The sequence below is a fragment of the Anas acuta genome, chromosome 25 (assembly GCF_963932015.1).
Source record: "Anas acuta chromosome 25, bAnaAcu1.1, whole genome shotgun sequence".
Lineage (NCBI taxonomy): Eukaryota > Metazoa > Chordata > Aves > Anseriformes > Anatidae > Anas > Anas acuta.
Window position 1 is genome coordinate 3573278 of NC_089003.1, and position 17506 is coordinate 3590783.

At 45.4% G+C, this 17506-nt stretch overlaps 1 protein-coding gene across 21 annotated transcripts in view; it reads right to left on the minus strand.

The window, feature by feature from the left end:
- TANC2 (tetratricopeptide repeat, ankyrin repeat and coiled-coil containing 2) overlaps nt 1-17506 on the minus strand; it is a 282832-nt gene that overhangs the window by 111103 nt on the left and 154223 nt on the right. For 15 of the 21 annotated variants that reach the window (XM_068661136.1, XM_068661140.1, XM_068661133.1 and 12 more), the window contains one exon: nt 14576-14686. The exons of the other annotated variants lie outside the window; for them this stretch is intronic. In XM_068661136.1, the coding sequence (XP_068517237.1) occupies nt 14576-14686 (111 nt within the window). The remainder of the gene's footprint in view (nt 1-14575; nt 14687-17506) is intronic. 21 annotated transcript variants of the gene reach the window in all.

Sequence of the window (17506 nt, forward strand, 5' to 3'; positions counted from 1 at the left end):
CTTGAGCAAAGCACCACCGTACCAGATTATTATGCCTTTTGGTTTCAGGTCTTTAAAAATAAGTGCAGTTGTTTAATTGAGTGTCAAAGAAGAGACAGAGCCGCTCCAAGAGGCCTGTGAATGGGTATTATGGAAAGAAGCTGTAAGTTGCCTTGCAAAGTTGACAGTACGAGCTAATACTCGCTCTCCAAGTTCAAAGAGAGGGCACAACTTCTTCCCCGCACCGCGCGCTATCCAGCTAATGCTGCAGCCACATTTTAGGCACACTTGAGCGCATTCGGTTCCCCGACCTCACTGGGGAAATCTGAGTGCACAGTCGAGAGCAGAATTGGCCCACGGTATTTTTAGCTCTTCTGACACCGTGCTGCTGTAATGAACTGCAGCAGCTCAAACCAAGCCCTACAGCCAGCTCCAATGCGCGACCGCGAGCGTCTCAGTGCCCAGAAGCGAGGTGCTCGGCTGCATACACCAACCTGAAGGCAATCAGGGAGCGGATTTGAGAGATCACAGTGTGGTTCGTGGTCTGGGGCCGCTGCGTTGGGCTACATCAAGTCGTACGCTTCTGCATAAACATTAAGTCATGTTAAAAGCCTTCCTAAAATGCTCAACGCCAGGAATTTTCAACGAGTAAAAAAATCTTAACTCCCTGCTCCATTGGACGTGCCGGTGTTCGAAGGAGTTTGAGGGACTGCACCTTGGTGTCCTTGTTCAACAGAAGGTGGGTATTCACGTATATACACGTAGATATATATACATACACACACAAATAACAAAGGAAAGCTTTTTTGCAGGGAACGGGGCGAGCTGGGCTGCTGCCGCGCTCCTCAGCCGCCTCTGCCTACCTGCCTGGCCTCCTGCTGGTCTCCCAGCGGCCATCAGACAGCAAAACTCGCATTTTTATGACAGCTGACATCTTCGGTTAGCTGGTTGAGTCGTTTATGTCTTGTTTGGTTTTAAGCAAGAGGTTTTTCTTGTTCAGCCCAGCTGCACTGAGCTGGCCGTGGGTCCAAGGCAGGGAGACCCACTGCAACCGGCACGTGCTTGGCTAACCCGAGCCTCCTCACCTGTATTGGAGTTTAGCTGGACACAAAATTCCTCCTGATTACATTGTCTTTGCACACACTGTTGCATTGGCAGATCCCCACACGATAAATGATTTTCCAGAATCTTACTAAAAATGATTTCCCTCTGCAGCCTGGAACTTAATAAAGCAACTTTTACCCACTTGGATTTTGTCACGGGTAATTTTAAAACAAGTGCTCCAAGCTCGGAGTCAGCATTTCAGGTACTGAAATCAGAGTCAAAACCAAGAGAGATTTACTGATGTGTGCCGCTGGTCCAAGGACTTTAATCACAGATGCAGCCCACGGAGCACAAACACACTGCAGTGAATTGCTTATTTCTAATAACATAAATAAAAATCCATGAACACCCTCAGCTCCGAGATAGATTAGTCTCAAAAGCTGTAGTCTAGTTGGAAGGAGACGTAATTTGTCCAAACAGCACGGGGATTGTTTTGGGGAAGAAAAATGTAAGCAAACTGCCTTACTTTACACTGCAAAAATAAATGAAGTCGAAAATAAGACATTCCGATTCTTTTGTAGTGACCTTTCCATAAATAAAAGATATCTTCAGAACGGGAAGCAAAGGAAGAATATTCAGAAGGCCACATGAAATAGGCAATCCAATTTTCAGTAAAGCAACAACAACAACAACAAAACAGACTGAAGGAGACTGCTTTCTCTTAATCCTTAATCTTCGGAAGAGACAGGTAACGGCAGCATTATATGACAGAAATAAATAAAGGCTCCTACACAGAGATGTGAAACAGTTTGTCCTTTTAGATTAAAATACTACACGTGTTTAGGCTATCTGGCATTTTTATCTCTCGGCTTGGAAGAATGCTGAAAACCATAAATCACAGTGCTGCAGTCTTAACACTGCTGAATGCACAGCGATTCAGAAGTGGAAAAGAACAGGAAAAAAATATTAAATCAGCCCAGCAACAACTTCCAACTCCTTACCAATAAAGCCACAGGGAAGGGGAAAAATCCCAAACCAGTACCAGCCACACACACACAGTACACATTCCAGTTAACGCTACTATGCTGCTACGTCTGGACTTAATGGTAATGGAGAAAAGATTGAAAATCCAACATAATTGTGGCTTAATTACTCTGAGACCAGAAAACAAAGTAAAAGAAACAAGAAATGAGAATGGACGATGTGCCTTTCGTCATCTCTAGCCCATGAAGAGCACGCTGTGATTTATTTGTTTATATTATTTGTATATATCCATCTATATGTGTGTATATATATTAAACTATTATTTATTTTACTTCTGGATTGCATTATACTGGAAAGGATGCCAGAAGAGGATCAGATGGGCCAGGAGACGAACAGCAGGCTCATTAGATGAGGGCTCTGGAAGGTCGCTGGGCTTCAGCGTCGACCCTCGTGGTGGCCAGGAGCGAGGTTGGGGCAGCAGAGGCTGGGGAGGCCGAGGATGGAGCACCAGGCTCCGCGATCGATGGCCGCAGCAGCAAGGTCACCGAGGGCCCTCGGGGCATCGAGGGAAAGGGCAGAGAAGGAGCTGAGGCCATACGAGGAGACCGAGCAACCATCGGGGACACGTCTGGCAAAGGGCTCTTAACTGCTTTGACAGCGTGAGAACCATTTTCAACTACTACACCCAAGCAATTAGCAATAATAAATAATTAAACCCAGCCCTCAATGATTTAGACGCTTCAAAAAGAGCATAGGTACCTAAGGCACGCGCACAGCTTTTTTTTCTTTAATAATTCAGCTTCCAGAGCTCTACCAAACCTCAGAAGTGCACATCTCCATCCTCTCCAGCTACTCCTGCCATCCCTTCGAGTTAATAAATTATTTTACTGAACTGCAAAAACTTTATAACCTGAGCTTGTCAAGCAACTTAACACCTCCAATTCTTCCTTTCAAACAATTCAACCCATCTCACCTATGTCTCAGGACCTCTGCGATCCATCCCAGGACCTGCCTGATTTAGACCCTCCAGGAGCAATTGCATGGATCCTGGCAGATCCCTGCTACCACCCCGGCCACAGTTGATCTTGGGAAGCATCCCTGACAAAAGCAAAAGCAGGGGCATTCAGCTTGCTTCTTGTTATTTTTTTTTTGTCTTTTTTTTTTTTTTTCTCTCCAGGGAGGGTTCATAAGTGTTCATAAATGTTCACAACATTTCCTTGGAAATCAAATCTATAATCTCATAAGCACAGTGTATTAGGTTTGCTCTTTTCAAGAAAGCATTCAAAATGCACGGCTCTGAACATTATCATTCTAAAATACTGTTTCTGTTTAGTTCTTTCAATTCCTGTAATGAAATCTGCCACACATTTCAGCTGCAATTCCTTAAAACCAAATGAAATTTCTTTATGATCTATTTTGCAATTCTGTGCCTTGTTTGATAGCTACCATCGTCTAATCTTGCAGATAAATGACGGAGGGTAGCACCCTTGCAAGAAACTAACAATATCTTTGCTCCACAGAATGGTTTTGCTGTTCTGGTTACACTTTTCATTCCAAAAGTAGACCGAATATAATTGAAATTACATCTGAAGTCTTCTTCAGCGAGTGTCTAACGAGAAGCACTGGGTAACAGCTCGCCTAGTGGCACCCATCACAGAATTTGCCTGAATATGAATGATTTGTTTTAACAATCAAAAATCCTCAAAATTAGCAAGGAAAAAAATAGAACAGTTGCATGCAAAGACTGAGCACCTATGGACTGCCAGAAATAAACGATGCCATTTACGATTTTGATCTTCAATTACATAACCATAGAGTGTTATCCAAAGACTTGCCTTTCTCCATGTGACCCAAATCTGTCCCATTATTATGTACATCTGCTTTAAGTTATTCTGGATATACTTGAGCTATATTTGGCAAATGCCCTTGACCATTTCTGCATATTCCCCTAATCTCGGTATTAATGGAAAGGTTTTTTCATTACTCTTGCTTACATCGAGAAGAGATTTTTCAAAATGTAACCAATACGGGATGAAGACTGCATCAGATGCATTGCTTTAATGCATATTTTCGTGCCACTGCTCTTATCATACTTAGTTTTATTTCTGAAAGAGCGAGGGGAAACTTTCCCACCAACAAAATCGTACCCAGCCAGGCGCCAGGCAAAGTCTGTCTGTCCCTCTGTGCTGGTTCATCACAAGTTGCAATGCAACAGAGCAAACAGGCAACCAAAATCTTTGCTGGAATCGATAACTCTGTAATTAGGACTATAAATCTATCTTGCTCTTCAGCTGTGACCTCCGGCTGGCCAAAAAAACTGCCTTTGAAGTAGAGAAGTGCTCCAAGTGCAGCTCTGCCCCAACCCGCAGCCTCCGGGCCCTGCTCCGGGCCCTGCTCTGGCTCTGCAGCTTCAGGGGCTTGCTGCTTGCTGCCAGCCTTCCCGTAACAAGCTGCCTTTCTCCTTCGCTGCAGTTCTCACCGTTACTTCTCACCGTTACGCCTTGTTCCACAGATGTCTGCTCTGAGAAATTTAAACGAGAAATTCTCCTCGGCACCACGTACAAGAACTGCTTCCTAACCAGCTCTCCCCACTGCTGTGGATGTCCTTGTGTGTTCCTTCAAGCACACTGCCAGAAAGACAGTCATTTTTTTAAGCAGAAGCCATACCGAGCCACAGACAGGCAACAAATGCAATTTCAATGCTATCATCAAATCTATTTCAATGTATTTCGTGTTCTAGATTTGAAAAAAACCCTCTGTACTCCTATTTGGGGGTGAATTTCCTCGGATTTCAGCTCTCATTTACCTCCTGAAGAAAAGAGAATGGAGGAAATAAGAGGACACTCAATCAATCACTAAACATCCCTTTAAAAAGGCCACAATTACCATAAATGGGATCCTGGCTATACGGAACATTTCCTAAAAGCAAGATTACATTTAGCTCCCTGAACAGGTTCCTGAGCTCTTTAAAACAGCAAGGACAAAATGACAGAGGCAGCAAGCCCTCCGCCGATGCAGAGCAGAGATGCAATTCGTCCGTCCCTCACAGTTTTGGCACATTATCTTGGGCACATCACCTGATCCTAAATGTGGCTCTGCTCTCCCATCTCTGAACACAGACCCTCTCATCGAGCACTGTCTGAAGAAAGGCCTTGACTCCTAGATATAGTTATTTGCTATTTAGCTTTTATCTCTCTGAGCTGACCTTTTATTCCAGCCATGTTTGGGGATGAGCTCTTATACTCCTATTAATAAAGAGATGTCCCGGGTTGGTTGGGGGCTTTCGTTTGCTTTTCGTTTTTCCTTTTTAAGATTCACAATCAAAAAAGAACAACCACTCCCTTTGAATATTATGTTTGCTAAAATCTGAGCCATATAATCCAATATTATTTTGTGTATTTATTTTGCTACATTAGGCATGCTTCTCACAATCCACCCAAAATACTTTTTGAATTTCCGCAACTGCTTCCCAAAACCTCTCATATTCTCTTCTCTTACAATTTTTCACATGGTAAATCTGACACAAACCTCACGAACACACGTTACACACCACTGCTGGGAAGCAAACGAACAGCAGTATCTGGCTTTGCTATCTGGCAGCTTTGGTAAGAAGCTTTATTTTGGGGATGAAGCACAAATAAGCTAATGGTGCCAACAGTCAACTGGACAACACACAGCTCCAGCAGAAGCCTGGACAAATCCTCTCCTCCTGCCATTTGGGGAATTGCCCATCTCTGGCAGGGATGGTGGAGATGCACACAGCTCCCAGCACGACGACGATGCCTGCATGGGAAGCGTCCCCAGGCGGGGGCCAGCAGCACCTCGCACGCAGGTGGCACAAGCAGGGTGGCAGGGAACTTTCAGAAGCATACTGGTGTGTGCAGAACACATTGCTGCTACTGCATAAAATTGATCTAGGTGTTCACCTCCAAAACCATGCTCATTTCTGCCCTCGGCTGCTGCAAGAGTGGCAGAGGCCACTGAGAACCCATTCTGTCGCATCCAGCCATGGTCCCAGCATTTGATTCCTTGGGGAGAAAGAAATTGCAGAGAGGACTTTTACAGGTGTCCTTTCTTCTTGCGAGGTAGCTCTGCCTGGTCAAAACACAACCGGCGCACAGGGAGCTATAACTTTAGTTACATCAAGGAGAGATGCTGCAGCCACTGACTGCTGTTAAATGGGAGGCTGTGGGTTTGTAAGAGTGAGGGGAGACACGGAAAGCACCAAGACCTTCTTTTTCCTACAGCTGATATGTTAGCACTTTTCCCGAATAAATGTTATTCAAGGCAAATCAGACCTAATCATGACCTCAGCCTTTAGGTCATAAACAACAGTTTCCCAAACCTACTGCCATTAGATTCCTGGAATTTCAAAAGTGCGGTTTGGGTATGGAAGCTGTGACAGAGATGAATAATCTACAATCACCAGCTATTAGAGCATCAAGTATAAAAGCATTATTGGATGATTCTGACTTATTAGTACTTACTCATGTTGGCAGAATTGTAAACTGTGAGTTACCAAAATGAGCTGCTCATACAGCTCTGTATTCGTTACTGCAACAAGCACCTCCGTTGCTTCCTGTACTCACATGGACTTTCACAAAACTAGATGATTTCAGTAACAACTGCAAATGCAACAGAGAATTTTCCATGCTTTTTGGTGTTATTTTCAAATGCAACCAATACCTGGGGTCTCTAATCAACATCCCTTCAGCACCTAATAGAGCGGCAAGACCCCCATTGCCCATTCTGATGAGATCCATTTAATACCTGTAGTTTCTCCAAAACGTAAGCCATATCAATGAAGGCCTTACACAACTCAGAATCTGATCCACCAGCCATCCTCTCAGCAAGGTTAAGTTACACAGGGCAAGAGCTGCAATTTTACTCAGGTCATTTGGGTGGAAGTCCAACGCTGAAGTTAGCTAACAGGGGAAGGCAGAACCACAGCGCCCACGTAACCTTGCACATCGACGCATCTCCTCCCGCCAGGCAACCAAAACAGGTGCCAAGAAGAGAACCCAGCAGGAAACTCGGGAACAAATGGAGGAGTTTGAGGAAGACTGCTGCAACTTCAGACCAAAGACAACAATTTTGGAGCCTGCAGTAAGCAACAGGCCTCTGGAGGGCCTTGAAGATGTGGTGGTAAAATCAGTGCTTTCCAGCAAGGCCGTGAGCTATCTGCCCTTTCCAGCTGGCAGCTGGCCCAAATTTTTCATGTTTGGATTCAAAGTAATTATCTTTCAAACGATTAGAAGTTCAAATAATTAGTGACATCAAATGTCCAAAAGTCTGCTTAATACAGTCGGCAATCCACCTGCAGGCAGCGGTTGCGGGAGGTTATGAGCAAATTGATCTCCTTTCTTCAGCACAAAAGTGCAGCTGTGCTGACCAAGAGAAAGGAACAGATAGGATGGGGAGAATACTGATGATCAAAACAAATTACAGCAACGGGAACAATATTCACACTGGAAAAGAATAAAGAAGTCCTTGTTCTGCAGTCCCGAAGAGTGATAGGAAGTCAAGGCAACTGGTAAGAGAGCAGAAGTAATGGTGTGGCTTTCAGAGCACTGCATATTTTCCCTTATGAGAAGCTCTCCATAGCATCCCTGGAGTTCAAGTGCCTTTTGGTTAAGGGACAAAGAAAGCATCCATCGGATTCATGCAACCATTATGACATGGGAACCAAGCTCTTACAAGGATTGAGCAGTTTTCCACAAATACATCTACCCTCCTATTATCTTTGGAGCTGGTAAAGTGAATATTCACTTTTTGCCTCCACAAAAGTTGAAACCAACTCATACTGCCTCAAAACTGACATCAGGAACAAAGACAGTAGAATTATTGATCAATTCTTCTAGACTGCAGAGTATTTGGGAAGAAATATCCAAGTCAGAAGGAAAAGGGACGACTAATTGGCAGTCATGACCAAGAAGCCCACCTACCATTATTTCCTCCCTCCTTCCTCTCAGGGTCCCAGTATTTCCACTTATGACAGGCATGAACTCCAAAGGTTGAGGCTAACTCTAAATTAACCACAGCCTGAATAACTCCTGAGGAAACGGGCAGCTCAGGAGCTAAGATGAAGGATTAGGCTCGTGTAACGACACCGACAGATTGCAGGCGGGAGCCCTAAAGACACAGGACAGCACGGTCACAGACGGGTCAGGGCTGCCACTGCCCTGGGACCTGCAGACACTGCCCTCGTGGCAAACACCGAACACATGGCAGTGCGCATTTAATTCAGTTTGACAGATGCAGAGTGGAATCGGAATTACCACAAGATGAACAAAAGCTGAGATGGCTTCATAAATCTAAATTGACATGTAGTGCCTTCCCAGAACTGCAAGTATCGATGGGTCTTTTCTGCCCAAGAAAGGACAATCTGGGATAAAGATTCCGGTTTGGATACTCCAACCTCTGAATATGACTGATGTTTTGACTTGAGGCAGGGTATTTTGTACCTTTGCCATACACGTCAGACTAGAGCTAAATCAGTGTCCTTTTATCTAAGCCAGAACTGAAGTTACTTTAGGCTGAAATTCTGAAAAAGTTCTCCCTCATTATAAGGTCCAGTGAGCCTCCTGAACTATACGCGGACATGTCATTATTAGCTGTGCCTTTGTCCCATCCGTAAGAGGTAATTTTGTTTTACAGCTGTGTGTGTCAGGCCAACCATGGAGCTGGAGACGGAGCCATGGGCAGATGATGTGATAAGAGGGCATCTGAGCGTGCAAGGACTCCTGGGCCAGCGTGGAGACCCGCGTTGGGTCGAGGCTCTGAGACCTGCGCTTGTCCCATCCACACCACCCACTGGAACAATCCGAGTTTATCGAATCCTCAGTTTTACTTGCAGTTACGGCACAATGCCCAACACCCAAAGACAGCTCAGCAGCATGGATGGCCACCGGGACACAACACTGGAGCAAAACCGAGCAGCCCACGCTGCTGAGGACACCCAACAGCCTCCTGGCACGACTTGTTCCCAACTAATCCACACAACTCGGATGTCTCTGCATCACAGGCCATCACACATTCACAGTCATACCACACGCATTGTGGTATTTGGGAGCATCAGTGCAGGCTGCCCTTGTTCCTTGTTTTAAGAAATAATATCCTAGAAAAGGAAACTCCTCTGCAGGGAGTCGCTCATTGTATGCAGAGCCTGACCTTGCCTTTGTCCATCAGCAACGCAGAGGTTAAGTACACAGTACAGGGAAGGTCTCTGATGCTCCCTGCATACTGCAAAGTGTGATATTAAGTGTCATGTCTGCTCAGATGTGAAAACGAGGAGGCTTTTACACACATCCTTGTAGGCCCATCGCCGACGGCTTCAAAGTCAACAGGGCCAGTTTGCTTGGGTACATATTTACTTACTGGCAAGACAGAAAGCTACAAATATTCACTAAGCCAAAGTGTTAGCACAAAGAAGTTACCATTTCCCAGTAGAGGAAGGGAAGGGAAGCACTCCTGTCTGACGAGGTGAAACAACTTTTTGACTCCAGGATCCATCCAGACGGGCCCAGCCCAAGGTGCTGAGCTGCAGGGAACCCCGCGGCTGGACACACTTCAAGCACCTTGTAGATAAGGTGCTTTGGCAGTCGCTGCGACTCTCTGAAGTTGGACAGTTCTTCATAAGAACAGATTCTGGATCTCCTAAAGCTGTTTTCTTCCCCCCTTTTTTTTCCCCAGATAGCTGAAAGCAAATCGAAGGCTGTAAGGGGAAGCTGACGGTTTGCAGATCACATCAGGAAGCTTCAGGAATACCGTGTTATCTGAACTCAGTGAACAGTTAAAACATAGAATAAGGAATTCCTGTTATGTCCAGCTCTCCTGGAGCCCCCATGACGAAGAGACTGGCTCCACAAACCACAAAGCGCAACCCCAGGCCTCTTCCCAAAGCTGCCGCCTCCCACGTGCCTGAAGGCCCCTCTAGGCCTATCTGTACGTAACAGCGAGTGCCCTGGGGCTGATCCCAAGCAGACACTCCTCAAACCCTAACCATGCTGTCGCTATTCTTATCGCAGACTCAGGATCGCAGCCGGGTTTATTTTGAGGCCGTTTCCATCTCCGAACAGCGCTGCGCTCCCAGAAGAAGCACGGAGAAGTCGATGGCTCCCATAGCAACCGACGCAGGGAATTGCCACCGTTCTGCTGCAATTAGGGCCGATCGCAACGATTTCCCATTCCCTTCAGGTCAGTGGGCTTGAGAACGCTGGGCCAGCCACAAGACTCAACAGCAAAACCATTTGTCAGGCCACGGTTTGTTTGATTATTCCCCGGCCTTCCTCCCAGCCCAGCACTGGCTAATGTGACCGAGGTTGGACAAGGATCCTGCCGGATGACTTTTTGTTTGGGGGTTTTCTTTTTGGCTTATTCTTATGTTTTATTTTGGCTTATTACTTTTCCACCACAAGCAATGTGAGCACAGCTCTGCCTCACCCCTTCCCTGTTGAAGGGCTTTCTCTGACACCTGAAAGATGTCCTGGTGGTGTTTAAGAGAAGCGCGTGGTTTGCGTAAAATGAAAACTAGACATTTTTACACAATGAAAAGAAAGAAGTGGAAGCAAGCAGATGTCAACCCCAGAGACACTTTAACCAAAGAGGGAGAAAAAGGAGCAATGAGATGAATGGAAACAACAGCGCTGTGATGGCAGCAGCGCTGCGGTGGTACCTAACTAACTCCCTTAGGAATGGAAGCAGACGCCTGCCAGCTTTGCGTGGAACAAGCAGACACCCACTGACCAGACAGTTTTGTGTCCCAAAATTTCCAAAGAAGAATTTAATCACAGTAAAAGATAATGTCATAACATACTTAGCCTTTGAAACGTAATGGCAAGGTAATAAATCACATGAAATGCAACTGCAAACGTGGATCTAAGAGAAAAAGCAATTACCTGAAAGCACCATCCATCTCAGACTGCTTCCAGTAGGTTTCCTAAGCACTTGTAAGTCAAAACACGCACATGTTTTAGATGCTATGCTTAAAACAAAAAGCAGCACAAAGAAAAATGCCCTGTGATGAAGAATGAAGCAGAACCAGGTAGCCAGTGCACCATTCCCTGCTTGTGCCACCTCTACAGAGTGAGATGCGATAAAAATATTACAGATTAAATTGCAAATCACCAGACCATCACAAAAAAGTTCTGAACTGCTGAGTAACAGAGGTTTGAAGGTCAGCTCCTGCGCTGCCACATTGTCCTGCCTGCAGTGAGGCGATGGCTGTAAGCGTGGTGCCACAGCCGCTTCTTGTCTATGTTTGACAAGAAGGAAAATGGGAGCTGCTCTGCCCAAAGGTGCTGCCAGGTCTGAGCAGGAACAGGGAGGGAGGACAGACGGATCCACTGCCTCTCAGGCTCTCCTTACAGAGTCAATGCTAAATAAAAAAACAAGCAACAACTTCTCCACCTTGCCTACCCCAAGTCAAAACGGGCAGGGTTCAACTCTAAATGACCGCCAGGATTGCAAAATGAGTTACAGTAATGTAATTGAGAGAAATGTGGTCCTCAAAGTCACAGATGAGTTTTTTGACATCATCTTAAACCAAACAACTGTAAGATGTGGGGCACTTTCTGCTTTCACGTAAATAGATTAAATCCATCTTACAGAATTGAATTGCCTTCTTTGGGCACACCAAAGAATATGGCTTTCTAAAACCTCGTATGACAAGCTTAAATCTTTACTATGTCGTTTCTACTAGAAGTTCCCTCAAAAATACCAGCCACTTTATTATTCTCTCTCCTTCCTTGAGTGTTGAATCTCTAACGTGCATCATCTCATACACTGATTCACACTGCAACATGTCAAAAGAAATAATTCCCCGCAGCAGCAGGAGAGGCCAAGCGGTGGAACAATGGTTGCTGAGGAAACCACCTCCCCGAAATGTGCTGAAATGTGCCTCGAGCCTTAAAATAAACATTTTAGCATTGAGCAAAATTTCATCTCTAGGCATCTCAAATTGAAATAATCATTTCTATATGCAGAGTAGATAATGTTCTCTCTTCGTTGCTATTTAGTGTTTTAAACTGCCTTTAAGTGTATAATTAATTACATTACTTGTCAGGGATCACTTTACAACCACTCCACCTCCACTCAATTGCTAGGCTCTAGCAGATCTCCAACTTTATTCTTTTTCTTGTTTTAACTTCAAGCTCCATTCCTCCAACTTCTTTTTCCTGGAGACACTCAGCATTTAGCACTGCCTGCTCATGTCCTTCACTGGACACACACCCCACAGAAGAAGGTTGCAGCACGACTAGCTTTGAAGAAAGGAGCTGTAATTCCTTAGAAAGCTGATTACAAGCACTGCCTGTTGGCTTCACCATAGTCCCGAGTGGGATTCATCCCTTCCCATCAGGAGCTGGATGCTGTGACGGTGCTCAATGTCCCCACGGGTACATCCAGATCTTTGTTGCTTCTTCCCTTCTTTACACAAGGCTCCTTCTCAGCCACCTGCCTCCTTCGAGGGTCTCATCCCCTGAGCTCCCTCCAGTTTGTTCCACAGCAAAGGGCCAATCTGCACGGAGTTACTGCTCACAGGTTCCTCGCTGGGCTTGGCGAAGAAGGAACAATTTGCAGGACTGCAAGAGGAAACGGTGCATCCCACCAACCTCCTCCACGAACAGCTTCAGCAATCCTTCCCCAGCGCGCTCCTCTCTTCCCTCTTCACCTGCTGGTTACCTCGAACATCAGCCTGGCGTGGTGCTTCAGAAACTGCAGCCTCTGGACCTCGACAAATGCCAGCTTCACTGCTCAGTGCCAAGCATACAGGAACTGTGGAGCCAGGCTCCACAAGGCCACTCTGGCACCCAGGCCTTGGGGAACCTCCTGGAAGCCCAAATTTCTGCCTTTGCTCCAAGTCCGTGCTGCTCACCAGCACCTACTGCGGCAAGTCGCTCTCTTGCTCTCTCCTTTTTTTCTTAATGATGCTTCATGTTTCTTTAATGACGCTTCAAGGCACTAGGAAACTCCACTTTTCCTTTAAGATCACTAAGCTGTCAGCAAGAGGAGGAGATCAAAAGGAAAAAAAAAAAAAAAAAAAAAAAAACAGATGCCACTGTCACCGCCTGCTGCTGGGCTGTGGGCTTCGGGAGGATGCCTGCACCTTCAAACCACGCTGGCAAAGGAAGCCAGGGGCAGAAGGAGAGGCACACACACACACACACACACACACACGTCTGCAAGACGTACGACGAGATAGGGCAATGTGGAATTTATGCTTTTAAGCCAAATTTACAATTCAATTATAATTCTCTGTGGATGCAATCATAAGAAGTTTATAATTATTAACGATTACAAACATGACAGCTGAAGCTATTCAGTTAAAAGAAGAAAGGGCTGCAACAGCAAAATTTTAATTGTAATTCATGATCATTGGAAAAGAAAGAGAGCTTTTCACAGCAACCCTGGCCTCAAAGGAGGTATTTTCAAGCACAGGGACTGCCTTTTTTCTAAGATACCCCCTCTTTCAAACAAAACGCATTAAAGAAAGCCCGCACTCAAAATCTGGACACCATTCAATTAATTCCTCCAACTGTGAATACTAATACTCTTCAGACTCACCATGCACAGACAGAAGCGATACCCTGATTTCAGAGAACCATTTATTCCTACAACCTCCTCTACCACAGCTACAGACCAAAAAGGAACATTTCACGGATTTACAACTCCATCCCAAAACACTTGACATCCTTTTCCTCTATCCATGGCAAAACACGAGTCCCTTTGGTTCATAAACCAGTGAAAGCCTGGAGAGGAAATGGCAGAACTCAGCAAAAAATTAAAAAACCTCTTCCCATTGCTCTGGGCATGGCCTCCTCCAGGTGTGACACCTCTGCCCCAGCCTCCCCCACCGCTTCGCCAAGCCAGGAAGAATTTGGGATTTGATACCGAGCTCGCAGCAAGACGCAGCTAAATAAAGATTTAACGGCATTCGCACATCTGCATGAGGTCTGTCTGGGCTTGATGATATTTACGCAACTGCCTGCCCGAGCAGCCAGACGAACACGGGGTTAAGCCAGGGAGAGCCACGACCCACTTCTATTTATGTTTCGACCAGCACTCTCCAGAGGCCTCCACCAAGATGTATGCTTTTAAGAACAATTACTACAGGATGCATAAATTGGAAGCTATTCCTTAAAAAAACAGAAAAGCAGTATTTTTTGCACGTAGGTAAACAAGGTTACACCATTTCACATCAGCTGATAGAACGGTATCTCTGAAATGTGTTTTTATCCCAACCTCTCTGAAAACCATAATTAAAAATTAAATTTAAAGTAGTATGTTTATTGGATCATTTTTATCTACTTAAAACCAACTCTCTGGATCTTCTACATTAGTCTAAGAGTGGCCACAAGGCTAGCCTGGAACACGCACACGACCACAAGCACCACATGTAAATGGGCATCAGTTAGGAACTAACACTTATTCGGGTTTCCAAGTCACCAAAATTGGGCTGGGGCAGGTCCAATCAAGCAGCTACCAAAAGGAGCCGTATGCCATTTAAAAGCCTCCTGGGCTGGAAGCGCCGGCTCTCCCTCACAACGCAGACCCTTCGCATGCGGCTTACCAGGGCAGTATGCATCAACGTCCAGTTTCTGGGCTGAAGAAAGTGTTGGTGAGCCAAGCTCAGATTCTGGGATTCGAGGGCTCTCAACAAACTTTGCTTTCCTCAAAGGGGCTAAGGAGAAGGAGGGGGGAGAAAGAAAGAGAGGTCATGAGTAAGGGAAATAGCAAGCAACAGATGGAAGCACTTAACTAAACGACACTGTCAGACTCATATCAGGTTACCCTTTTTTTTTTTTTTGCCAGAAAAAAAATTATCTGCATTCTTTACAAAGGAGATGGCTCTTGTTAAAACTTTCAAACTGCACAGTCTTTAAAGCGTGCGAGTATCGAGGCACATTCTTGATACTCTTAAACACTTCCTTTTTTCTTTCCTACTTTGTTTAATAAATTTTTTATAGGAAGCAAATGGGCCTGCATTCAGCAACTACAGAAGGGCTGAGATCACAGAGAGGTAACAGAGCCCGTTAGGGTTTCAGATATTTAACTATAAATATCTAAAATGAATACACAAATTTTGGCTTCGGTAATTGTTTCCTCTGAACAAAAAAATTCAATTTTGAAACATCCTGAATGTCTGACCAAACAGATTTGGTATTCAACATGAGTGACTGGACTACAACTAATGCTGCCCAAGAAGACAAAACCCAAGCGCTTCACTTTTATCCTTGCAAATCCAGAAAAGATTCAAGAGAATTAAAGAAAGAGCAGGGGAAAGGTAAAACTCTGTCTGTAACAAACCAGCACTGAGCACTAGTGCTAGAGAATGTGATTTTTCTGCATGTTTGACCGGTCTGAATTCTGAAAGAAAGCTCTATGCACCTTTTGCAATAAAATAACAACTTCTAAAATGCCTTTATTACTAAGTTTTTAAACAGATATTCCTGCCAGACCAGGGAAATAGAACCGGGGAGTAAGTTATATGCAGAGATTATTGTATTGCATTTCAAAGTTAAACTCACATGCCCATTAAAGTGAAAGGCTAATTTGAAAAGCTGCTCTAAAAACTGTATCATGGGTCAGTATGCTTCATGCCTCTGCGGTTCTCAGTATAATAGCCTCGATTTACATAATTTATATTTATAGTTCTCTGTCCTGAAAATTAAATTTGGGATCTGAACCTAAGGATGGGGGGACGTTTGTTCTCATGCATCTCCTGCAATAAAAGCTCAACAGGTCAAGCGATGACCTCTGAGGCAGCAATAAAACTCTGGCTTTTAAGGAGACTGCACACAGCCAACAGTCCCCTGCAGCTGGAAACGGATCCGCAATTCTGACGATGGGGCAGCAGCGAGGCTGCGCACAGCTCGCCCGCTCTCGCCTGCTGAGCCGGTACCTGAGTGACCATGGTGATTTTTAGAAAGAGGGTGGGGAAAAGAAGATGGAGCTGATGGTGTGGTTTGTCAACAGAAGTCCCTCTGAGGCTGAATATACCCAGATCCCACTCCCTCTACCAAAATATATCAGATCCCCACTCCCTGTACCAAAATAGGTGCTGAACAACCCTCCTGGCTCCCCTTCCCCTAAGCACCGCTCCCGGGAGACCCGATGCGACGCGAGAGGAGGCACCGCGGGCACCGTGCTATCACTTTGCACGAGAAAACACGGCGTGACCATTAGGTATATTTAAAGCACGCTCCCCTCCAGGCTCTGCAGGGGCCGGTGTAAGACGAGCCGTGCCAGGCAGCAGGAATGTAAGCGCCTGGTGGAGATAAGGGGGGCTCGCGGCCCCCCGAGGCCCCCAGCCCCTGCCTCCCTCGCAGCACCGAAGGCGCCGAGGCTGCAGGGTGCTGGAGGCAGGAGCTGGGGTGCTCAGCCCAGCCCGGCTCGCACAAGCAACCCGCTGCTCACCACCACCAGCCCGGTGATTAAAACCAAACCCATAAATACCAAACATGCACGCACGCACAAAAACCCTATCAGCTTGCAAATCGGCCAATGCCAGTGGAAAAATTATTTGCTGTGATGATCTTGTAGCAGATACCAACGTAATGAAAACACATCAATAGTGGGAAGATTATGACTCTGGCACCAAAGTTGTTGGGAATAATAATTCTGCACAAACCGATTTACTGGTGTTTCATTTGCAATTATCCTAGCAGATAAGTTTGTTTCAGTTGTTTTATCACAGCCCCAGTAACCGTCATTTTTATAATATAAATTGGAAATAGCTCATCTTTTCTTTCTTTATTGTTTCTGGCTAACGCTAGAACCGCAGACCATCTGATGGGATGCTCGAGCAACGCTCAACTCAAACCAAATACCAAAATACCCAATGTACATGGTTCTCATAGGCCAGAACGTTAATGACTGCAATGGGGTTGTCACCAGAAGGTTTTGCTCTAAACTTGAGTCACTGACCCAAAGAAGAAGGAAAAAATATACAAACACAGGAAGGGCTGGCAATGCCAACTACTCTGCTTTCTGCGTGGACCTGAAGAGAAATGAGCTGAAGGCTTCCAAAGGTGCACAACCTGCATGCTTGGGGTGTTTATCCTGAAGAACAGGCAAAAAGTACGTAAAAGCTTAACACTGAAAGTAAGGTGATGCTGTAATTATTTAGTTTAAGTACATCTTTTAAGATACAGTTGATTCAAGATTGGTCTTTTTTTAGTAATCCCTAGGAAATCATTAAACCTCCACCTTTCCTGCCATGGAAGCCCACCCTCCTGCACCTGTGCTCGCAGCCCGGCAGCTCCAATCCATCCACAAGAAGGAACTCGCCCACATCCCACGTCTGCATCTGCTCTGGGTCTCTGCTGCCCCTCACCAACGGGCTGCCCAGAATTCACCCCATTAATTCCTGCCTTGAGTCAACACCCGACCTAGGGCAGCACAAGCCATCAGCTCACGAATCCTACAAGCCGATCCCATCCACCATTTTAAGTTTCCAGGATAATGAAGAACCTATTATTATCTAAATGATTGATTCTTG